The sequence below is a fragment of the Diadema antillarum genome, unplaced genomic scaffold (assembly GCF_040938485.1).
Source record: "Diadema antillarum isolate AM-2024a unplaced genomic scaffold, OU_Dant_1.0 scf00000108, whole genome shotgun sequence".
Taxonomy (NCBI): Eukaryota; Metazoa; Echinodermata; class Echinoidea; order Diadematoida; family Diadematidae; genus Diadema; species Diadema antillarum.
The window spans coordinates 884,829-911,810 of record NW_027270997.1 but is presented as its reverse complement, the minus strand read 5'-3'; the positions used below and the strand labels follow the sequence as shown (position 1 = coordinate 911,810).

The 26,982-nt window shown below is 37.3% G+C and overlaps 1 protein-coding gene across 1 annotated transcript; it reads left to right on the top strand.

Moving 5' to 3' along the window:
- The first annotated feature begins 328 nt into the window (after positions 1-328).
- Positions 329-13,953, top strand: LOC139719297 (carboxypeptidase B-like). Its single transcript, XM_071630719.1, has 10 exons — positions 329-393; positions 1,284-1,365; positions 6,718-6,924; positions 7,776-7,877; positions 8,567-8,665; positions 9,822-9,932; positions 10,681-10,771; positions 11,916-12,109; positions 13,169-13,253; positions 13,772-13,953. Exons 1-10 carry the CDS (start codon positions 329-331, stop codon positions 13,951-13,953), a joined length of 1,218 nt encoding a protein of 405 aa, XP_071486820.1.
- The last annotated feature ends 13,029 nt before the right edge of the window (positions 13,954-26,982 follow it).

Genomic DNA, 26,982 nt, shown 5'->3' with positions numbered 1-26,982 from the left:
AAAGCAATGGCTATTAATTCGACTGGCTCAACAAAGTGCACACGCGAGGTGATAGAGAGATAAGCAAACGCCGTACCGAGAACAAATTGATTACATGCTGGTAGTTACAGGCATACGTCGAAACTCAAAAAATCATTTTCATTCTTGATAGTGCTTGCCGACAGTCGTACTTAGATTAGACTCGAATGCCGGGAACCCAACTAAACTTTAACTACCAGGATTTAAAGTCTTTAACATCCTCGTAGGCACAACTTGATATTGACGGATACTTATAGATTGACGTTTTGTCCGGTGCAGTTGGTGATCGATGGTAAAGACGGGGTTAATCATGCTACGAGTTCTCATTCTCTCAACGCTTTTGGTGGCAGCGCTGGCAGCGAAATCTTACGATGGGTAAGTTAATTCGTTTCCTTATAGCCACTGCCTTTGTATCTTTATGATACACGAAGGATGGCAACTTTAGGACACTCTATAGAGAGACATGATTAAAATGCAACTTTACACAACGCCCAAGTCTTACTATAATAACAACGGTACAAGTCAGGACACAGAGCGCATGATAGAAGCCTTAGGAAGATAGAATCTAAAATAGGAAAGTCAAGGAACTCTAACATTTTCCATGTTTCCACGAATCAGCGATTTGACGCAAAGACATCTCTTCCTGGAGACTGGAAGAGGTGATGATGTCTTTGCCTCAAATGTCTCATTCACCAGTGTATAATATCTTCATGTTTCTTTTATACCTTTCTTTGTAAAACCAAATGGAAAATGTTGTATCCTTTAAATAAATCAATGTAGTCCAGTAAAAAAAAAAACCACACACACAAAAAAAAACCCCAGAGAATGGAGAAAGGATTGCAGTTGCTACGTTATTGACCCAAAGCTTAACTTATTGTAGGATCATTGCTACGAGTGTCATGTTAATTTCATTTCACTTTATTACCACATCTGATAAAAAAAAAATACAAGAACAATGCAGGGAAAAAAAATGTAACATTTTGATAAGAGACAAACTCAACATGAAACATTTATTTCAGTATTGGAGGGGAGTATCAACAGAGACCGTTGGTCTTCCTGACACCGATCTCGAGATTTACAGCTAAAATGGTAACAATAATGCAAGCAATACAAAAAACTGACAGCTGCAAAAAGAACAAAAATATAAAAGGTATACTAAAGTTTTATCCAGAAGCAAGGAATTCCGGAACTCCGACAAGGAGGTGAATGTACTTTATTATTCCTATCGTATTTTAGATCTCTCTTATATGTTTTTTTTTTTACAGGTACAAAATATTTAGCATAACGCCTCAAAACAAGGAACAACTGGAAACACTGAACCGTCTTGAGAGTATTATTGGGCAAGATGTGAGTATTTTTGTTGTTTTTCATCAACCTGTACAATTCAAGATCAAAACACTTCTTTGTCTCCGTCATTATTGTTATCGTTTTAATTAACTTGTAACCTCACGCAGCAGATTTACAAACAACACGATATTTTGTCAGATCGATCAAGCGATCTTGCCATTACTGAGGGCCTCCGGGTGCGCGTTACGAGCTCTACCCCCACGAGTCATACAGTCCACGAGCTAGACACTATGTGAACAATGCAAACAAGGCCCACGAGATCGACAAGAAGCAAACAAGTCACACGAGCTCGACTTTGTATAGAGACAAAAATGTCCATGAGCTCGACGCTATACGATAAGTGTAACCCCTCGTGAAGCAATGTCGAGCTCTTATAGGCCTTTCCCTTTCTTTTTCTTTCTTTTTTGCCTAGTGTCGAGCTCGTGAGCCTTGTTTTCCTAGTGTCTTGTTCGTGGGCCTTTCTACTTGATGCCGAGCTCTATACAGGGCCTTGTTCACATAGTTTCTAACTCATGTCTAGCTCGTGGACGGAGTTAATATTATTTACGTAGTGTAGAGGTCATGGACATTTTTGCCTCTACAGAGTCCAGCGGACGTGTGCCTGTTTGCCTCTTGTCTATCTCGAGGGCCTTGTTTTCCCAGAAAATTGGGCCTGTTTTACTTGGTGTCTAGCTCGTGGGCATTATGACTCGTGGACTTTTTTTAATATCTAGATTATGAGCCATGTGACTCATGCGAATTTAGACTCCGCGGCTCCGACCAGTCACATCTAATCTCAAAATTTCACATAAAAATATCAGTCCAGAAAAAAAAAGAGAAAGAAGATTTTACTCAATCCACATGTATATGAAGGTGGACTTGTCCTTTAAAGCTTATCGTAAACGGTATTAATGAGGTCATCCAATAAAGGAGAAGAAAAATAAGAGGTGTAGTCATTTCAGCATACGATGTTCCAGTTCCAATTTCTCACTTCCATAATGCATGAACTAGGTTAGGCTCTGTTCCAAGTTTTGCAGTATCTATATATACACATTAATTAATGACATTTTAATAACATCCCAAGAGGACACATATCTAAAAAAGAACGATCATTTTTTTTTCAACAATAAATTAAAGTGATGGTCATTAGTTGCAATGTCATTGTTACCAATCAGTTACATTGTGTATTGTGTATTATTACGATATGTTTGCAAAGTCTATGCGTACAAAATTTCAGTCACACGAGAGAGAGCAAGGATAAGTACAATGTATGCCTTCATCTACTTAGTCTGGTGTTTAGACATTTGAATACAATGTCTTATCTTTTGTTTAAAGTATGGTGAACGAGAAAAACAGGACGATATTCATAAACAAGGTGATTCATATATTTCTGGAAAGCTTCAGTCTCTAAGAATATGAATAAATAATTTTCAGAAGATGAAAACCTCTTTAGAACGATGCAGAGATGGTTTTTTGAGACCATTTTTAGACCACCTGAACCCGATCTGATGGCGAAATATTGGGGACCAAAATTATGATGTCATGAAATGAACGAATCAGCCCTGCGCTGATGCGCTGTGCTATACGCGCCTCCGTGGTTCAAAGCGTGAATTCCGCATGATGACTTGAGTGCAGCGGGGTGTCTTGTTCACACAATCAGGCACAAGTGAGTTATAATTTCACTCATTGAATCCATCTTCCTTAGAATTACCATTAAGTATACAGATGACAGCCTTTTCACACTTTTGCTTGCGCTGTCGCGCCTCAGTCTCGACTCTCAAACGGCTCGTAGTAGGCCTAACAGTTAGGCACTCTAGCTTGGAACCAGCACTCTGACCTACGTAGTATGGTAAGGGTACCACCTATCGGCAGGGTACCTTGACATCGGCACCCTGCGTATCATGGCTGTTTACGTATAGAACGAAAAGGTACGCGTGGGATTAAGTGCCACTAACTATGGAAACAATAAAAACGAAGAAACGAAAATCAAACACATAAACAAACTAACAAACCAAGCTGAACACGTTTCAGTTACACATCCGCTCAGTTAGTAACGACGCATGACTTTGAAATTAACGTGTATTTCCTATGGAGGGAAGGGGTGCCGATCGTGAGGTACCCTTTCAAGCCGCGCGAAGAAAATGCATCGCATGCACTAAAATTGCGTTATTTCACTACGGAGATTCAGAATCAAGAGGATGGTCACGACATTCAAAACTGCAGTATTTATGGCATATATATTTGACGTAGAAATTAGGCGAATTTGTTTTATACTTTTGGAATAAACAAGCTGCAGATCCTTAGGGTGACGATAGGTGGTACCCTCAATCATACGTATACGTACTCGTAATCACGTACAGGTCCATAACAATAGTTAAAAAACAATATGAAGCCTTCGTGCTTTTTAAAAAATTATTAGCGGGGAAGTGATATTGTAACAGAACCAGACACGGTTACTTTTGGCGCACCATAACAATATACAACAGCACAGTGGGCTCCCCCGTTGCCTCTCCCTCGCATCTTCTACCACTCCGACTTTGCCACTGTCACTATCAGTGTCATTGCCACTGCCATTACTCTATTCACTCTCGATGTCAAACACAAAGTCTTTCCGTACAATATAAGGTAAAAATTAGACGTTTTAATGTTTCTGCCAAAAAAGCAGATTCGACCAAAGACAGGCCAGATATTGCATCCGCTCACCAAGAACTACGTGCTCTTTGAATGGCGGACTTGATGTCCCGCTGCACTCGTATAAAGGGTTCGTTCATTTCATGACGTCATATTTTAGGGCTCAAAAAAAGACGGCTGTTCCGGAGCGAAAATCGGTAAAGTAAATCAGTCAGTTTTAACTCGCGATTTCTCAGTGGTGCAAATATGTTTTAAAAAGTCACATTAAATTTCTGTTTTAGGAGACATTTCCCTCTGCTTTGACACCTTTTGTATGATTTTCTTGATTTTAATGTCTCGTTCACCATACTTTAACTTCATATATATATATATATATATATATATATATATATAGTACAGGCCAAAAGTTTGGGGCCAACCTCAGATTTAAAAGAAAATCATACAAAGATACTGTGTTCTGCAATTCATTTAACTGTATTGATACTGAATGGGCTAAGGCAGTTCCATTACATCACCCAAGCATGTTTCCAACAGGAATTACAGCTTAATTACCCATTTTGTGGAAATTTTTTGCTCACACTTTGGATTCATCAAAATACCGTCCGTGTGCCCTGAGCACTGCTTTACAGATTCTTGGCGTGCGATCTTGCCATGCCAGCTTAATATATAGGAGAAAGGTCTGGCGACTGCGGGGGTGGCCAAATCATGTTCCTCAAGACATTCTGCTCTGAATTCTGCTTTGAATGGATGTAGTTCTGACAAAGTTTAGATGAATGTTTCGGATCGTTGTCTTGTTGCAGGATGAAGTTTTGACCAATGACTCTTAAGCCAGATGGACTTACATGCCTCTGAAGTATTGAGTGGTAATGCTTTTTGTTCATGTTTCCTTTGACCTGACCCAAGTCTCTTTCTCTTCCAAAACATCCCAAAAACATCACTGATCCTCCACCATGCTTCACAGTAGGCACAACACAGCTTTCAATCATACGTTCTGTCTCCCGTCACCTCACATTCTCTTCTGTTTGTTCCAAATAACTGAAACTTGCTCTCATCAGTCCAAAGGATCTTCTTCCAATCACCATCAGTCCAATTTTTGTGTTTCTAGGCCCACAACAGTCTCTTGTTGACTGGGCGAAGGAGTTTTTTGTTTTGTTTTGTTTTGTTCAGTCCAGCGTCTCTTAGCCTGCGTTTCACTGTAGTCAGTGAGACGGGCTGTTCACTGGCAGAATTCACATCTCGAGTAGTCAACTTCCTATTCCTCTTGCTGGAAACAATGCATGTGTCCTTGTTGCATGACGTGATTTTATGTCACTTTATAGGCCTCCATAAAGGGACTGGAATATACCTTTTTCCTAATGAATTCAAATTTATGGCTGTTTCATTCCTGGGAACATTAAAGAGACAAGCTATTCCTTCAACCTGCTCTTTTTAAATGAAATTCAATTACTAGAAGTTCCAGTTTGCATACATTGTTTATTGCTATGTCAGGCAAGCCTCGGACAAGTGTTCAGGTTGTCAAAACAACCTTTGCTTTAAAGGTATGCATAAAATTTGAATATATTACGAAAACCGACTGGGTTTCACAAAAGTGCACTCAAAAACTGTTGGAAACATGTTTCTGTAATGTAATGCAACTGCCATAGCCCAGTCAATATCAATGCATTTGAATGAATGCAGACTTTGTATGATTTTCCTTTAAATCTGAGGGTGGCCCCAAACTTTTGACCTGTACTTTATATATATATCATATATATATATATATATATATATATATATATACACTCAGCAAAAAAAGAAAGTAAACACTTTTTCAGGTTTATCTTTCTCATGGACATCTGGCTAAAAATGGTGTTTTATATACCATGTTAAAGGTAATTTAATTAACTATCAACCTAGTAGGTCAATGAGAATGTTAACTTTACGCATGAGTGAACACGTTCTTTTTTCTCTTCCAAGGCGCAAAAGTAAAAATTGCAAAATGGACGAGTAATTGTTATTTAAATTCCTTAATTAAAAGGTAAAATGAAGAAATTCTGTCGATTTTATCACCTTTACGGTTTACTCCCTATGACATTTAAAGTTTGAATTGATGGAAAATGCTTATGTTCCTCCTTCGGTTTCCCCACTATGTTTTTGTTTCGAATATAAAGGGAAACAAAGGAACGGAAACTTATTTCTGCTGATTCATTCGTGTCCCTCATTGCGTTAAATTGGTTTTGTTATCATTCCTATTTTGGAGGGCATTTGCAAATGAATTTCAATATGTCCAATTCTGCAATTTTTAATTTTCTGCCTTGGAAGACAAAAAAACGAATGTGTTCACTCATGCGTAAAATTTCCCTTTGTATAAACCTACCAGATTGATAGCCAATTAAATAATCTTTGATATGGTATATGACACACTGATTTTTATCAAAATCTTCTATGAAAAATATTAACTGGAAAAAGTGTTTACTTTCTTTTTTTGCTGAGTGTATATATATATATATATATATATATATATATGTATATATTGGATAAAAGTGCTTCGTTTCTTCTTTCCCAAAATTGTGACTTTGTAAATTTCTTTGAAAATTTTCAATAGTACCATATTGAAATAATAATATTTCTGAACATATTTGGAAAGATTCATCTTTAACAATGATTAAATGGTGGAAAGATATTTCCCATCCGGAATGAGTATTACTCTTAAAATCCAAACGGTTACCATCACAAGTATGTTATTGCCTGCGTTCACATCAGGTTGATTTTTGGAAGTCTCCTCACGATGTTGGCTCCCCTGTCGTTATAATGGTGAGTCCCGAGCAGCGAGGACGCTTTCTCCGTCTTCTTGATGGCCACCAGCTTCCGGTCGAGATCACTACGGAAAATCTGCAGAGGGATATTGATGCAGAAAGGGACTCTATCTCTGCGGGTTTTGATCTCACCGACTTCAACACGCTAGCAGATGTAAGTTACTCACTTCTCTATTGGGTATCTTCTCCTTTCTTTTTTTTTTTTCCTGGCTCCCTCAATTTCATCAATTTGTCATTACTTTTTTCTCCCCTCTTTTGTATCCTCGTTGTCTTCTTCGTCTTCTTCTTCTTCTTCTTCTGTTTCTCTGTCTTCACTCCTGGGGATTATTCCAGAGGGTTTGGATTTCTGTGTGTGTTTTGGTTTCATCGCATATGCGTGTCTGTATGTGTGTGTTTTGTGTGCATGTGTCAGTAAGTGTGCGTGAACCTTCACATCAAACAAACAAGTGTTAAAAAAAAAAAACCATTAGACTTGTCAACTTTTCTCTTAGCCCACGACGTTACGCTTGCACGATTGATGTGCAGCTTCCTATATTTATCCGAGCATACTGTTGAGGATGAAATGGTTCAAATGACACAGAATGACACGGAATTATATATATATATATATATATATATATATATATATATATATATATATATATATATAAACATGCGCACACACAGAGACACATATCTGACTATAATTAAGAGGAATAGTTATTCATTGGTTTGTTCAAAGAGGATTCATATCTGGGATACCTCCCTGGTTTATTCATAATTTAATTGACATTAGTCAATTCATTCCTTCATTATTTATATATTTGTGCGTTTGTTCTTTTCACTCATATGATATGAACATGTTTATCGCTTAAAGTATAAAATATTCTCAACCTGATCTTTAAACTAGAAATCGTTCTCTTGCACACATTTTCAGTGATACGTATTAAAGACATAATTAATGACTGACAGCTGCGAGTTTCCAGTAATTTAGGTCCTCTCTTGTTTCTTTCATCTATTTTCTAGATTAACAGTTGGATGAACGGTTTGCCGACTCGGTATCCCGACCTGGTGACTGTCGTCAAAGTTGGAGACTCGTATGAAGGCCGCGACATCTGGGCTCTGAAAGTATGCATTTTCTTGATAGCTAGGGCATGAAACAAAGACTAAAATGCAGTGCAAATTGTTCTATTTCACAGCAAAAGTGTGATAAATTGATATGTCGTATTCGTTCCGGCGTTTGTGAAAAACACCTTTATGAGGAAGAGAGGGAATTATATCTGCTTATTCCTGATCAATATCTGAAAAGGTGTGGAGTTTATTCCGTCGATAGACTGGCAGTCATTGGTTATTTTTAAAGCACGATACAATTCTATGATGAAGTATAAACATCTGGTTAAAGGGACTGGAAAGCAAACATAAAGGACGGACGAAGGTTCATTCAGATTAAGGTAAAGATAAAATAATGAAGTTTTCGGATTGTAAAGTTGAGATGTTTTCTTAAACTTGTCATATCGGTCACAATGAATGACATGCATATTCTATTCAACTCAATTTAAATTTCATTTTCCTTTTCGAAAGAAATTTAGCGAGTTGAGTACTGTCAGACTTTAATAGGAACATAATAGTTCATAACTCTATTGCATTTCAAATTCCAATGAATGTTTTATCATTTCCCATAACCGATAACGAAGTTACGAACCTACAATGATTTCTGAACTAGGCGTGTCATATAGGGTTTTCAATCTGTAAATACGCAAAGCAAATAACCATTACATTTCTCTCCTTCCCCCTACTGCTATGTTCCTTGGTTTTAGATCGGCAAAGGGCAATCGTCCACCAGTGTATGGTATGAAGGCGGTATCCACGCTCGTGAGTGGATCTCTCCCGCAACTATTATCTACATGACTGACCTGGTAAGAATCATAAACTGAAGATCAGGGCCCCATTTCATAAAAGATGTTAGGATGACAACTCTTGCTGGAATGACAACTTTCCACAGCAAACAGCCAATCAGGAAGCTGTATTCTTGTCGTTACCATGACAATAGTCATTCCAGCAAAGAGTTGTCATCAACGGGGCCCTGATTTCTCTTTGAAAGCACAAATCGGTTTTTGGTTCTGTTTTTTCTTTTGCGAAAACACAGGTACCTTGATAGGTATCCCAACTTCGATCACATGTCGCATTCACGTGGTCGTGCTATACGTAACTGTCATATCTTGAATGAACCGCATTATCAATTTTGATATAATATTGACGCTATAACGTACACGTATAGTGCTGATGAGACCTTGAACTGAATCAACGTAAGACTGATGATAAGCACATAATCAGTCTCAAGTAATATGTAAATCTCCTGAATATTGCATCATCGTTTTGGATATCATTGGCGAGTCTTCTTATAGATACCAAATAATAAAAAATCATACGGTCAACTTTGACCTTATCGTACTTCGCAGGTACTTACTGTACAGTGATTCCCGTTGCAACGAATACGGTTATAACGAAATTCCGGATACAACGAAGTGAAATTCCAGGCTACCACATTAAACGTTCTATGTTTTTTTTTTTTTTTTTAATCATTGTCTATCGGTTCGGTTGTAACCAAATGTCAATATAACGAAAGAAACCGCCGGTCCCGAGGATTTCGTTATAACGGGAGTCCACTGTATTACATGACCTACGTAGTGTGCCTCAATTAAAGAGATTGCTATATACTTGTTGTTAAAACAAATCTTCATAGACTAGGAAACATATCCAGATTAAGTGAAGCAAAGGCATGATGTTAGAATGTAGTACATGGTGGCGTCTTGATAACGTTAATAATTTTCTCTAATTTTTTTTTGTCTTATTGGGATAGGCAAAGATTATATTCCGTCTTACCATTTTTTTGAAAGTTGCTCTGTCAAAATATAATGTAATTTAACTATGAACTTATAATTGGGAAAATTGCTGGTTCTCTCTAAAAACTCTTGTTAACTTACATATAAATTTCATCAATAAATTAGCATACCTATCTTGAGGATGAAATGAGATGATGTGTGTCTGTTATACAACACAATTGTTTTTCAGTTGCTAACGAGATACGGGACAGATGCTGACGTCACGAAAATTTTGGACGAGCTACATGTATACATGCTTCCCGTCTTCAACGTAGACGGGTATGAATTCACTTGGACAGACGTGAGTATTCCTCCATATTGCTACAAAGGTCGTTATAACCGGCATATCAAACCCAAGCAAATCTTCAAAATAAGTCTCCAAATAGCCAGACACAATGTTTGTTGGCGGAGGTGCACGCAAATTTAATGTATCAGTTACACAGTTCGTTGTGAGGAAACGTGATTGTCTTTGGCTATGTGGAAATGAAGCAAAGCCCACCGGTTCTGAGTTTAAGATTTGTCTTTTCACGAGTGATTGTAATTTCATGTTAATAGTGTATGGTATAAACAATTAAATGAGTACCAATAACATGAATAATTGAACAATTAAATGCCACGTATAGTGTGGAGCTTGGCTAAGACAATGTTTCTGTTTCGAAAAATTATTTTGAATGATAAATCAGACCTCGAGAGTGAAGCCGGATATGGCGGAAGTAAATATGGTAACCAACATTGTAGCAAACATGAGATAACTGGTAGACGTCGTGATGACCACATCACCTAATCTAATCTGCCTAATGTTTGATAACCACGCCAACGTCAGTTTGCTCCAAAAGCTTTGAAATCCCACATACCTTTCTGATATCCTGTCCGATACCAATTGCAACTTGTCAATTTTGTTTAATCAATTTGAATGCACTTACCACTGATGTAATTGAAACATAAAACACTTTAGAATTGCACTTTTATTCAGTATTATTCTTTGGAGGGGTTTACAATAAGTATAACGTTCACACTTGATCTTGGCGTTTGTTTTTTCGTTACAATAGGATCGTATGTGGCGCAAGACTCGGTCCGACAACGATTGGTCCACGTGCAAGGGGGCCGACCCGAACAGGAACTGGGACTATCAATGGGGATGTGAGGCTAAAGACTGACTGGGCAACACCAATAAGGGTTTTTGTAATGTGGCTTTGAAACTCTATCATATTAATTTTTCGTCATAGTCTGAGTAACATCCATTCACATTTATTAGTTGTTGCGAGGCGGGACAATTACGGTTAGACGAAAACTAATAGGACGCAAATGAAATGTGTTGTTCTCAGTTTGTGAGAAAAATTCCACTGTGTGTGGGAGATGCCTCCCGTCCCTGCTTCATGAGAGCGTTGGGTACAAGGTAGGTGGCCATGCCGGATACACCTCTATAAGTGATGTTGGTTTAGCGTTGAGGACGCTTTCAGTCACCTTGGGGTGAGTCATGCGCAGGGCAGCGTTTCATAACACTTGTCATTGAATGACAGTTGTTTTAAGGTACGGAAATCTTTGCATCTCATTGGCTGAGAGCAAATTCGTCAGTAAAAACTCACTGACCTTGTAGCATATGCAGTTTTGCAGGTTCCATGAAAAAGAAAAAGTAAATAAAGAGCGGACACTATGTCAAGGTCACTAAAAACAAAGTAACGATATTCTAATGGATGACGAATTCACTACAGAGCAACAAAGCACGTAGACATCAATAGGGGTTTTCCCCACGTGGTGTGCCATTGCGTCTGTCTTTCATCTTACATTGTCTTTCTTCATAATCTAAATGATTAACGCAATTATGTCTTTCGCTGAATCAAACAGGTATACAACATCCCACTTTATGCTGCAGATTTCTGGAATTTTCATTTTTTTTTTTTTTTTTTTTTTGGCTTGCTCTTCTTCTTTCTTTCTTTTTTAGTCAATAATTGTAATCCACTGCTCCGGCGCCGTGATCCGCTATTCCGCACGCAGCACGGACTGCTCTATCTCCATCCCATCGAGAACAATGGAGAAAATGAGACGTTCTGTTTGTACTGTTGTCTAGACTAAAATTTCTACCCTATATTTTCTACCCTACATCCAATACATGTACATTACTTGTCCACGTAATTACTTCCAATCACGTGCAGGTGTATTTACGAGTAGGTCATATAGTTTCTGTTTACCTAATGATATGTGCACATGAAATTGTGCTTTATCTTACATTGTAAAACCGATGCCATTTACCCAGCAATAATATGTCTATGCTTGTTTACGACAGATGAATCAAACTTTCCCTGTTCCGATACTTATCATGGATCGAGCGCATTCTCTGAAATCGAGGTGAGGACTGTTGCCGATTACATCCTGAAACTCGGCAACGTGAAGGCGTTCATCGATTTCCACTCCTTTGGTCTGATGTGGATGAGTCCATGGGGTTATACCTACGACTATCCGCCTGATTATAACGAGCAGGTAATTGCCGACAAAGAGTATAGCCGATTTTATCGAGAGGGAAAGATAAATAGACCACCATGCATGTGTTATATTCTTTGATAATTACAACTATTCCTTGATACCAAAAGCAACCCTTGTTAGATATAATGCGACTACAAAAAAGAGTGTTGATGCGTGTTTACTAAATCAAATTTGTAGAATTGTAATTTCATACACTGCGAAGATGGTAGCTTGTCTCTCTACGAAATTTTACTCACTTCACAACATTTAAGCTTGAGCCAGATATACACAAACTGTCATGTGCATTCTGATAATCTCGATTCTCATCAGTGAACATACCGTTACTGTTTTCAGGAAAAGATACTAAGGAATGATTAGTCATTATATAGTAGGAAGGTACAAGAAAAAAAGATATTTGACGACGGCATGATAAAAGCAACCACCACGTAAGCACCATTGCCCTTAATATTTCGCAACTGTAAGCGACATTAGGGGACATTAATCAAATAGAAGATAGTGCGACTGAAGTTATCCTGATTGAAGCCAGTGTGTCAATTTTCATTGTCTCATCTTTGCATGTTTTTATGATTTTTTTTCTCTATTACTTCTGGTATGATATAATAAAATTATGTGCTGCGTTTCGTCGGCAAGCACGGCAAGAGAATGAAATGTTTGGATTTTCCGCGAAACGTTACAGCTAGGTTCCGATTTATCCTCCCAAAATAAAGACATTTTTTATGACAAAGCGCCTCGTGAAATCATAATTTCAGAACCTTTGGTATCGTTAGCAGGTTTATCTGTACTGCATGTAGAAGTCTGACAAAAAACAACGCATCGAGTCATTATTCAAGGATAACATCTATATAAAGCACTTAGGTCGTTTTGAGAGTTTTTCTTTTGTTTTCAGGTATAGCTTTGGATGCTCTTTCATTAAACGAAATAAAGGCACCCGAGCAACATCAATACATTTAAATAATACATGCCACTGCAAGAAAAAGTGATGCCGAATTTGACATGGCATGCTTCTAATGTCACACCTTTATCAGTTCTTGGACATTCATTCTTTTCCAATCCTAGGTTCAACTGGCCAACGAGGCAACCTCGGCTCTACAGGCTTTGTACGGAACCGAATTCGCAACCGGCTCGATTGCTGAAGTCATCTGTAAGTATCTATTTCATATTCTACTGCTTGACATAAAATGCATGCATTTTGAGATGTTCTATAATACCTTATGGAGAAAATTGAGGTAATACTACGTAGAGTGATAGAACGTTAGTTGATTATGTCTTATTCGTTCAATAACGTAAATAAGGTGATGTATATTTGAGACTGTTTATCTCATAGTCTACTTTTTAGATTATTGCTCTTTAGGTATAGTATGTCTTTCCTGTTTAAAAGTATTTCATGGTAAGAATTGCAGTGAGTATTTACACCAGGGCCCTGTTGCATAAAACCCTTACCGCTGGACTTATCGCTCCTTTCTAGCGGTAAGTGTTCAAATTAGCGGTAAATTTTATAATCCTTGATGTTGATTGGCTGTGACGCCTAATTTTGACGGTAGTTACCATTGAAATTCATTGGTAAGTTTTATGCAACGGGCCCCAGACTGACTAGGGGTTGATGAATGCACGAGACAGACTCTCAAACTTTGCCAAATAATTCGATGCTCTAATTACTAGACGCTGCCAGTGGTTCGAGCGCAGACTGGACTTACCAGGAGGCTGGCATCAAGTATTCATATGGCGTGGAGCTCCGGGGTAGCAGCTTTGTCATCCACCGTAACCAAATTGAGCCCTCTGGTCTGGAGACCTTCGAAGCCCTGAAGGTGATCTCGCTCCGCGTCATTGACGAGAGCAAATGAGTTCCGGTCAAGTCTTGGTTGCACGTCATTTGAACATCGCACTGACGGAAAACTGACCGTGTCAGACATAATGTCAAAACAAAATTATGAAACCTGCATGCATTATTAGCCATTCATAGTAGTGTAGTTTATTTGGTTTTTGATGCTTTGGGACAAACGGGAAATACACATGACGATACACTTCTTTTCAAATCTATAATTCTTAGGCAGAAAAAAATGGCGTCAGTAGGATCCTTGGTCCCTGCGTTATGAATGTTTCTACAGCATTTAAGTTTAAACGACATCCAATGGAAACGTATCACTTTCCTTTTCTTTTGTGCATATTTGACTTCAATCCTGACAAGCGCTGGGCTATTGCTTTGTCTGACATTAAGCATAATATCGGCAACATTCATTCAGAAAACTGCGATAGAGTTAGGTACTCTTATTGTAGCTTTTTTTTTTTAAACATGCGAGTACATGGAGTCCAATGGTTGAGATTTGGAAAGTAAGAAAATAGTCGCCATTCATGGGCCCTGGTGATCCCATAAGTATAGGGCCATAAGTCTAGGGCCCGGTCTGTATTCGATTCGCTCTTAAAACGATATGCATGAGGCATGAACCCAGGGTTCAAAAGGACGTTGGAACAATGACTCCGTCTTACGCATCTGTCATATTCCGAACGTCCAAAGAAAACCAATCTCCATAATTTGGAAATGTTGATAATGATAGAAATAATGTCAATCTCTGTTCGTCTTTTGGTTCAGTTGTTGTGGCTGCTAGGTTCCGGCTAGTTGTGCCTATTACATCAGGGCCGGCGCAGTGTTTTCAAAAGTGTGGGGGCCCACTTCCGGGTTTCATGAGCTAACAAGCAAAAAAAAAAAAGCCCTCAGCTCATCTCTCCCCGTCCACTTCCGGGTTTCTTCAGCTAACAAGCAAAAAAAAAAAAAAAAAAAAAGGTCCTCAGCTCATTCTCTCCCCTCCCATTTTAGTGCCACTTACGTTGAAAAAAGTGTGGGGCCCAAAGTGATGGCACCTTATGTATTCCTTTGTATGGTGCAAGTGTGTGGGGGCCCGAGCCCCCACGGCCCCCACGGCTGCGCCGCCCCTGTACATAGAAATCCGTCAGACACAAAGTTTGCTTGCTAGCTAGCCGGGTAAAATTGCTGGTAAATACCTGCAACTGATAGTATTCAGTTGTCGCCTGATCGCAGTGTGTATTAGTGTAAGGCTATAGGTCTTGCTCTCGTCCCGTACATGCACGTACCGTATTGCCTACGTAAGCTATCTACAATCCTGATTCGTCTACAATCAGTTCGTCTAATGGCCAGTTAGTCCACTTGCCTCTTACAGTGACTTAGCCTCATTACCAGTTGGTCTACTTCTAGATGGGCTACGTCCACTACTTCTAATACCCACAGTTTATTTGACAAAATGGGAAAAAGTCCAAGGAGACAAAAGTGCAATTAGATTATTTGGTCATTAGACGAAACGATAAGTAGCCAAACTGGGCATTTGACCAAGTGAGAAGTACACCAAACGGGCATTAGACGAAATTGATAGTAGACCAAGTGAGTCTAGCCGTAATGGTGTTATAGACAAACAGAGATGTAGACCATGTTCTGATAGTAGACCAAGTGACAATAAACCCCAAATCTTACCAAAGCAAAGATCCAACCATGCAGGAGATCTCTTTCTAAATAGATATAATTTTTATGGCCAGTCCAACTTGTCAGCGGAGCGCTCCTACGCACTGTGTCCTTCGTGGATGCTCTTTATGTCAAGAGTCCAAGGAAATTACAGGAATACTCGTGTCCTAGAAGTACCTGAGAAGGGGTACCCTTACAGGCCCATGCAATGACTGCAATGAAGGGCAATACATTGCCTTTAAATCTTTCTAAATTGGCGATTTAGCAATTATCTGTAATCATATCATCGTTTAAGATAGAAGAGTACGTAACAGCTTTGAACTTTCTTTTTTTTTTTGTCACCCACACCGTGCATGCCATATCGATTATTACTTAAACGATTAAAATCTTTAATTCAAACTATACATTTTTAAGCTCATGATATTATATTGTTACTACAGTCATAGCAAAAAAAAAATCCTTTCTTATCCTGTCGCACTTAACATCGATGTCTTCATTAATGAGTAAATCAACAATATCCACTGTGAAGCATGAACTGATTGACCTCGTAACTATGGTTGTGTATAATAAGAAATTGGAATAATAGGTTGACAATTACTTGCATGTCTCACTATTAAGAACGCGTCGATGACTACATATACAGAAATAAAATGATCACATCAACTCATTTTGGGTAAATGTATTTAATTTGTATGGAAAGTCACGATCTCATGACAAAAGCAAATGGCAGTTCGTTTTACAAACTTCGTGTAACACATACAATATCTACTACGAAAGTCTAATTTCTCTTTTTCATATATATATATATATATATATATATTATATAATATGATATATATAAATATATATATATATATATTATATATATAATATGATATATATATATATATATATATATATATATATATATATATACATGTCTATGGTAACATAATCATTTTGTGTAAGGTCACGTTGAAATCATATCTGTATGAATAGTCACTTTGTAGACAGCTCATGGATGACACATTTTCGTATCATGTCCGGTACTACATTATAGGGACGCTTTCAAGCGCATTACATGTGACTTTTTACGACATGAATATCATGAAATGGTGCGGTAGTAGGCTCTATTTCATAAGTGTATCTTTCTTCTATTTGCGTGCCATTCATTACACATTAGCTTGTTGTCGGATCGAGTAGCCTCTGATGGCGCTGTTGCGGGAATCGAGCAAACCGAGGCGCTCTGTACTCTCAACCGTCAACAGGGCCGTGGGCAAGAAGCTATAATCAGCAGTGATGTTGTCCTGCTACTGGTTAAAGCGGACTTTACCTCAAATGTACACACTGATTGAAGGAGTGCATGCAGCAAGATTAGTACAAAGAACATATCAGTCATGAATGAGGAAAATCTGACAACCCGTTCGAAAATTATGAACTTTTGAAGCTTCGCTTGATGGCAAGATAAAGACAGCTTGTTACATCACCGCACAACAATCATACAAAGAAAATAAAAGAGAATTAAACACATTTCAGTTTTTCTGGCATAATGCACTAGCAACTGACTTACATCTTTCAGAAAGAAGGGGGAATGATAATACCTTTTACATAACATGTCAGTAACAAGTTCCGAAAAGTTTTCTTTTCACAAGAGATGAAATTTTCATGTTCTGCCCTGACGTCGTGAATTAACTGTTGTAGTGTTTTCATCCAGCGATGGCATCAAAATATAACAAAGAACCACTCTATAACTGTTGAACGGAGTGTTTGATTTTCTCAAACTTCACTGATTATGTATGAATATGTTGCATTCACTCGATCCCCATGCTTGGGGAAACTTAAAGGGATGGTATAGTTTCGGTTGAGAATGGGTTTGAGATTTCAAAACGTTTCTTGATGAAGATTTTTTTGAGATAATGAGAAACCTCTTCTGAAATATGAAAGAGCATTAATTTTAGGATGAATTCAAAGTTTATTGAATAAAAAATTGGTTATCAAATGGCTGAGATATCCAAAACAGAGCAATCCTATAAAAGGTGGGACCGACCTTTTATTAGAATCGCTTTGTTTTACTTTGTTTTTGGATATCTCAGCCATTTTAAAACCGGTTTTCATTTAATAAATTTTGAAATGCTTCTAGAATTGGAAGCCATTTCATGAAGTGTTTTCGAAATATCTCGCAAAATGCTAAAAGCTGAATTCTCACCTCACTTTATAATATACCATCCCTTTAACTTATGAAATGACGATCGAGACTATAAGTACTTTCATTACTTGCTGTGGCAGGTATATATTGAAAATGTTCTCTCCTCTTTCTTAATGTTCTGTGTCGTAGAAATGAAAAAAGTCCTGGGGGTCCATTTCATAAAAGATATTAGGGTAGCAACTCTTGCTGGAATGGCAACCTCCCATAGCAAGCAGCCAATCAGGAGGCTGGATTCTTGTCATTACCATGACAATTGCCATTCCAGCAAGAGTTGCTATATCAACTTTTTATGAAATGGGGCCCTGATGCTTCGATACACACGCACACATACACACACACACACACACGCGCACATATATATATATATATATATATATATATATATATATCATAATGACAGCAAAGGACTAAACCAGAATTTGGCGGGCCGCGGGCCGATGCAATAAGGACAGTTTAATATATTGCCAGTTCTCGTGCAAGTTTTGCTGGCGATTATGATATCTTATAATAGTTAGTTCAATAGTTCAATAGTTTATTTATTTCCATCATCACAAAGAAAAGAAAAGAAAAAGTTGACATAATCCAAAGTGATACAATTTTTTTTTCATTTCTCTTACACTCGTCCAATAAAGGATTTTTTTTTCAATACAATATAAATTATACACGAATGATGTCGTAAAAAAGAAACAATGCACTTTGTCATGGCAACAAAAATAGTAAATAATCACAATGATGGAAAACAGTGTTCCACTAAAAAAGCCACGCTTGTAAAACGTGGAACACTGGAACAAAACAACAACAGCACCAATTTGTTATACCAATAAGACATATTCATTTTAAATTCTTCTATATACTATTGTACATTTTACTCATTGATATAATGATGTTGATACTATGAACAATACTTACTAGGATTTTAGGATGCAAACGTATAAACTATATAACATATCACATTTGTGGCACAGACACTATGGGGCCAGGTGTGCCAGGAAAATTGAACGGAAAGGAAGATATGCAATCGGCCACAAAAAACATAACGACGACAACAACAACAACAATAACACAATACACAGAAACAACAGAATTTGAGGAAATGCACTCAGACAGATACTGGACAACGAAGAACGAGGAAAAAGGAGCAGGGAAGAATAGAGAAGGAAAAGGAGAGGGATGGAAAAGGTCTGTGGACACACTACAAAATCTCAAGGAAAAGTGAAACATGACGGGTTTTTTCATTGAACAGAATTAACTGGTATATCTAAAAAACAAATATTTTTTGAGTTTATACTTAAATGTAATTAACTTCACAGATTCTTTTAGAACATTATCTAAGCTATTCCAAAATCTGGGTCCGGTATAAACAAATGTATTTTGAGTGTGTACAGTTCTAACTAAGGGAAGATGAAATTCTTTAGATTGTCTAGTGGGATAGTTATGTACGTGGCTGTTACGGTGAAATAAAGAATAAAATATTTTGGGTAGATGATTGCAGTTGTAATTAAACATAAATTGACCAAGTTGAAACAAATACAACTCTTTTATTTTCAGAATTTTGTGCTCAAGGAAAAACTTGTCAGTATGTGCTCGGATATGAAGGTTAAAAACGATTCTGAGCGCCATCTTTTGCAGAAGAAGAAGTTTATCTAACAATGTCGAATATGTATTCCCCCAAGCAAGAATTCCGTAATTCAAGTACGGCAATACCAAACTTGAATAAAGCGTAATCAAAGCCGAAGAAGGAAGATAATATTTCAATCTATTCATTATGCCTATGTTACGTGCAATTACTTTACAAATATTGTTTATGTGACACTTCCATGATAACTTATTATCAACACAAACACCTAAGAATTTAATAGACGAAACCTCTTCTAGGGGAGTAGTGTCAAATATAACATTACCTGGTAATCTATCTAAAGAATTACTGAAAAACATATACTTTGTCTTCTCAATATTCAGTGACAATTTATTTGCATATATCCATTGTGAGACATTCTTCAATTCATCATTCACTGTACTAATCAAAGTATTAGGGTCAGGGTGGGAATAAAAAAGATTGGAATCATCCGCGAATAATATGAAAGAGAGTTTATCTGAAGATCTATAAAAATCATTAATGTAAACTATAAATAACAGTGGGCCTAACAAACTTCCTTGCGGAACACCACATTCTATTTTCTTCATAGAAGAATCAAAACTGTTCACATGTACATATTGAAATCTGTCAGATAAATAACTCGTAAACCATTGCAAGGCTTTTCCGCGAATACCATAATGGGATAACTTAGAAAGAAGTATACCGTGATTAATCGTATCAAAAGCCTTTGAGAAGTCCAGGAAGATGCCTATTGTATGCGAAAATGTATCAAGTGCATGTGTAATCTTTTCCACAAAGGTAAGTAAAGCGTGGGTGGTGTTGTGATTTTCTCTGAATCCAAATTGAAAATTCGTAAATATATTACTCATATTGAAAAATTTTACAGTTCGGATATATACTATTCTTTCCAAAATCTTAGAAATTGAAGTTAATAACGATATTGGTCTGTAATTATTGACATCATTTTTCTCCCCTTTCTTATATATAGGTATAACTTTGGCAGTCTTCATTTGACTTGGTACAAGCCCAGTACTAAGTGATAGATTAATAATATATACTAAAGGATCTATTATTTGAAGAATTATATTTTTCAACAAATAATTATCGATTCCATCACAACCTGGGCTTTTCCCTTCTTTCAAATTATTAATAATATCAATAACTTCTTCATTATACGTAGGGTCCAAAAATATAGTTTTAGGATTAGGTATATCTAAAAAATCAGAAAACACTTTATTAGATGAAGGGATACTTTGTGATAAATTTTTCCCAATCGATGCAAAAAAATCATTAAAAATTTCGGCCATACCAGCAGGTACATTGCTTGAGGTATTACCCCATCGTACTTCTGAAATACTAGATGCATGATTAGATGTATTCATAACATCTTTTATTGTTTTCCAAGTATTCTTAATATCATTTTTATATTTCATTATCTGGTTGACATAAAATTTTCTCTTTTGTAAACGCAATAAATTAGTAAGCGTGTTTTTGTAAGTCACATACTTTTGTCTGTTTTTATCCGTAGGGTTACTCCTGTATTTATAAAACAAATTATTTTTCCTATTAATCGATCTTAAAAGTGATTGGGTTATCCACGGGAGTCTTGGAGTTCTTTTATAAGAACTTTTCCTTGTGCAAAACGGAATATGTTCATCAATATTAGAAGTGATAGTTTTCATAAAATAATCATAACACAAATCAAGATCGGTATTGTTGTATACAAAAAACCAATCAATATCTTTTAAACTATTTTGCAAATTAATAAGATTATTGGCCGTAATCTTACGACGTCTCTGATAATTATTTTGCCTAGGAGATAACTTAATTGGCACTTGTGTAAAGATTGGATAATGATCAGAGATGTCAGATAAAACAATACCAGACTCGGGAATTGGGAGAATATTACAAAAAATATTATCAATCAAAGTGGCAGATCGGTCAGTAACACGGGTCGGCTTAGAAATTAACGGTAATAAAGAAACAGACATTAAGGTTTCTACAAATTCTTGCGAAATATGTTGGGAGTTACATTTCATAAGATCAATATTAAAATCACCCATTAAATATACATGTTTATTTGTAAAAATAGAGTTCTGCATTAAATTTTGTACATACAACAAAAAGTCATTCGGATTCGATCCGGGGGGTCTGTAAACAACTCCAATCAGTATGTTTTTCCCATTCGGGTTTACCATTTCAACAAAAAGAGATTCAACTACATCAGTCATGACATTCAATTCTTCGTGGATAGAATATTCAAATTTGTTGGGGATGTATAAACCCACGCCACCACCCATTCTTTCTTTTCTATTTCTGTACACGAAATCAAAGCCGGATATAGAAAATAAATGACTTATATTGGGAGTCAACCATGTTTCGGTCAGACCTATAACAGAACAGTTATTACCAGAGTTTTCTAAAAATAATCGCAACTTGTCAAAATTTCTACTTATGCTTCGTATATTCAAATGAGCTAACAAAAGATTGTCATCAACACTATTCATAACATATTGTTCATACTGATTTACAGTCAGATAAACACATGATGAACTTTGCACAGGATCTTCAGGATCAAAATTATATTCAAATTCTTGTGCTGAAGCATTAAGTTTGTTCGATATGTACGCTTCATATAAGGTGGAAGTTTTGTTTTCCTGCGCGGACGTAAAAGAGCGCCCAACTGTATCATAAAATTCATCATCGTTCACAGAGTTGAAAACAAATGTTGGATTAGCCATAAGTATAAAGAAAATCACAGCGGAATCGACAAAAGTTCCACTTAGACCTAGACCTGGAGATTGTAGTTATGTAGGAATGTACAGACCTGGAAGAAGAGAAAGAGAAACGCATATACACAAACATGAAACACATACAAGAAACACACACATGAAGCATAGACATGAGACACAGACAAGACACGAGAAACAACAAGGACGCAGACAAGACATAGCCGATGATATCAAATTGGGCACACACGTCCGTGGCCTGTGTCTGCTCTGCCAATACAAAACGAGGCATAAGCAATAATATCAGCATGGATTTAACAACAGACTGCATTTGAGTGAGGGGGCTCCCTTGATATTCAAAAAATATCATTTTCATACGAGATATATTCACGTGCATAATTCAAACTATCAATATGAATTTTTATAGGTTATTTGGGGATCAGGAGAGAAGGAGAGAGACGAAGGGAGACACGAATAGAACTTTGATGTTTACTGTATGCACCTACACTGTAGTTTCTGATATTAACAGTAAGTGCCTATTGGCCATAATAAAACAATAAGTGTCATATCTTCACAAGTCATGATAGACAAACTACGATGTAGAAATCAATTCTGAATATTTGTTCGCTGGGAATGTCATGAAGGAGAAAAATGGAAAAGAAATCAGAGAAGAACAAAGAAAAACAAAAAACAAATACAGAACATCTCATAAGAGAGTTTAGACAATAAGCGTATAACTGATTGATACTATCAGCTTTCCCGGATATCACCTCATCGTAAGCTTTCTTCAACCCCATCCCTACTATTACAACACATCAATTAAAGTTAAATTGAAGAGAATGAAACAAATTATCTGCTTAACGTAATAGAAGATTATTCCATATATACATAAGTGTTTATTTTTTTTATATTCATTTCAAGTTTGCAGAGAGAATGAGAGCGAGATGAGATCAGTGAAACAAAAAATGGTATTGACTTTTTTGCTCAATTATTGATCATCATAAGCAGCGTCCGCAGGATTGGGACGTCCCACTCGCCAAAGTCGCGAAGAGGGGGAAACAAGCAACAAAAACAAAAACGACACCATAGCGGGAAGCGCACCCACCAGGGAGGTGCACCTATCGTACAGAGCGCACAACGGGTCGAGTGCACAGAATACTAGTACATTGTGCTATGTTTTAGCTAAAATTCAGTTGAAATACAAAGATCATTGTATGCCCCATGGACTCCATACAGTATAGGAGCACAGCCGCCACAGTGGCATTGCCACTACTCCTCTTATACCCATCAGCAACCCCCAGCACGAGGCGAACACGCCATCACAGAAAACCACGTAAGGGGGGGGGGGGAGCTGAAAAGAGATATTTTTTGTTTGTTAAATAAATTGAAAAATGAAAGTGAAGATGAAAACAAGGCAGCTGTGGCTTGAGAAGAAATGGGTATAACGTTAGTCGTGACCTGGATGAACCATACAGGCTACGCATTGAAATGAGGCCCTGAGGTGTAAACTCTTTTCTTGAATTGAATTGTACATGAAAAGAATGTTACAGCAACCAGCGTTATCAGACTGCCGGAAACCATGCAGTATATCACACCTGCTAAGTAAAGTATTTCAAAGTATAAGCGTGAGGGGATACAGAGACTTTCAAAAAAAAAAAACACACACACACACACACAAAACAAAACAGCAATTTAACTTGCGGATTCAGATTCTTAGATACTAAAAAATTGAGACAACTGTTCATATCAGTGCAGGTGCAAATGAGAGGGCATGCTGCTCGTAAACAACATGCCAAACCTGTGGCCAGTCACCCCTCAAAATCTTTTATAGACGCATTTGACACAGATTATTATTCAGATTGAGAGACGGAATTCAGCATGCATATAGTTGATGTCATATAGGGCAAGGCCCAGGTAAAACGTACCCATCCAGCCCATGAACGACTATATCGCAGGGCAGGCATTACATTAACAAGGATAAAATATTGTGGGTAATTATACTGAGGTTCGCCAAAATCTATTATGGAATTACAGAGCCTTATACAAAGCGAATCATAGATGGGGTTCCAATAAACTACTTATAACGCCTAAATACATATAGATCCTTGTCATTTTTGAATAGTTGTTTGGCATTGATTATTCGTCCCATCTCACTTTGACGTCATCATCCGTGCAATTGTCGCTCCATATTATGATATCATATAACGATTAAATACGTAGATCCTTGTCATTTTTGAATGGTTGTTTGACATTGATAATTCGTCCCATTCCACTATGACGTCATCATCCGTGCAATTGTGACTCCATTTACCGTGCAATTTTGGATCCATACGATTTGCTCCATTGCATCACACCGAGAGCCCGGCACACTACACGTGTAGAACGCTTGTGGTTGCATTCAGTTGATGTAATGTGACAGTTCGCTAGCGTAAAGCGCTCACTCAGTGAGCACTCTCTCGATCTCAGCAGCTGCTTCTGTCAATGAGTGCAATGAACAGAATATTCAATGAGGTAAAAGATGCATTAAAGATCCATTAAACGAGGCGCAGTGAACACTCTCTCGATCTCAGATTCTCTCTTGTAAAACATCAAATGACAAAGATCTATTTTAGGTGTTATATGAAACAAATAATGAATGTTTTTCATTAAATTTGTGCAACGGACAGAAAATTTCATTCGGTGAAAGATGAAATCTTTGATCCATTCAACGAGGGCTGCGCCTTGTTGAATGGATCATTTCATCTTTCACCTCATGAAATATTCTGTCTTTTGCACTAATAAACATTCATTATTTGTATAATATGCAGTGAAGGGTCCAGGCGGGGACGCGCCGGGCTCCCCCTTTATCTTTTTTTTAAATAAAAGAAATAAAAAGAGAAAAAGGCCTCTCCTCTTTACGGAATTCCTGGATCCGCCCCTGATATGCCTATGCTTCTTTTTCCTTGTCCCATTTCGTATATCTGACCTATGATCAAAGGAACTTGAAATATAACGGAACGTGTAAATAATAGCAATACGCCGAAAGATACATGACTCTTCCTAAATGTGAAAGCCATTGCAGTTGCTTTGTCTACATGAACGTCAAGAAGCCCCAGACACAATAGGCCTACCTGTCATAGATGACATCATTCTCCCGAATCAAGATTAGTGGGAAATTCCCGATTTCTCGCAAAATTCAAAGAATGCAAATGGACGATTTCATTTCAAATAACGTCATTTTCTTTTTTTGGAAAAAATAACAAAAACAGGACAAAACCTTGCATTTATCCATTCTATCAATATACCTCCAGACATATGAAATTAAGACAGTGCACTGTAAGAATAAAAGAAAAGGAAAACTTAATAGAAAATATGCGAAGAAAAGCCGACGTGCACCTACTTTGTAGTAATGTAAACAATGCACTTCCTAATATTTGCCGTCAAAGTGGACCAACACAGTGATTTAGACCTACATCGAAAAACATGTATACACGCACCATACAACCTACGCCTACTGACACAATAATAATCCATCTACACCACGCCGAAAGCAAATCTGAAAACGCAAGCAAGCGTGTCAGCACACCCTTGTATAGACAACGATAGAGCACAGGAACACAATCTCGTATTCACTCGCGATAGCATACACATTGTGCACAATGTCAAAACTCAATCAGGAAATGGATATATGTTCTGCCTGGTGCTGTAATGGCAAACGACACAATGTATTTGCAGCCTATAAGTGAGTCCTACCCTAAATCTTATTTATCTTATATTGTAAATGTTGCTAGTTTAAAATATTAAGCTTTCATGTTCTTAATTCTTTTTACTGGTTCGAAATACATGTATGAGCTCATATGATTACCTGGCCAACGCCTATGAAAGCAACTGTGAGTAAAGACGTGGGTTACTTTTCGAAGAATTCGAATGAATAGGCACTATTAGGTGTTTAGATTAAGTTTACAAAGTCTGAAAATATAAAAATTAATCTATCAAATTCAAACATATATCAAAAGAAAACGGGATCAACCGAGGATCCTTCGTGCAAACTTTCTACAGACGGTCAAATGATATCCCAAACTTTGGCATTATCTTTGCAGAAATATTAATGATAATTATGTAGACATTATTATGTACCGTGTTTGTTCTGTGCTAAGTTTCAATCATAGTACGGTACACTTAGATTTGTTCCCTCTATTTCTGTCTCCCGTCAGTTCGGTGCGTGTTTAATGATATATATAATTATGTAATATATTATTCTTTAATTTTCTTTCCTAAGAGACTCAGCAATGATTGTTCATAATCCCTGTCTGTGCATATTATGTGTGTCTGTATGTATATATGCATATAGATGTGTGTGTATGTGCGTGTGTGTGTGATTAATGTCGTTTTAAATATTCCTTGAAGGAGAGCTTGGGTGATCATTAAAGAACTGTGTGAAGATCGATCTTCACACAGTTCTTTGGGACCCATCTCATAAAAAGTTGACATGATAGCAACTCTGGCTGGAATGGTAACTTCCAATACCAACAACCCAATCTGGAAGGTGGTGGATTCTTGTTGTTTCTATGACAATTGACATTCCAGCCAGAGTTGCTATCCTAACATCTTTTATGAAATGGGGATCTGGCAAGCCTATATAATGGGGTTGGGGAAAGGCAGAGTAGGAAAAGAAGTGAGGAGAGAGGATGAGAAGAGGAAGAAGGCTCTTCCGGAAGACGGACAGTGGGGCGATGTTCGTTATTCCGAAGGTTCGTTAATCGGAAAATGAAAAGAAGGTGCTTACTAACGAGCCTTTTGAATAACGAAACACCTCATTTCATCTGAATTCTGATCACTGAACCTTCGGAATAACAAACTGCAACCGAACAGTCAATCTGTCCGAAGCGTTGAGACTTCCCCCTGTACACC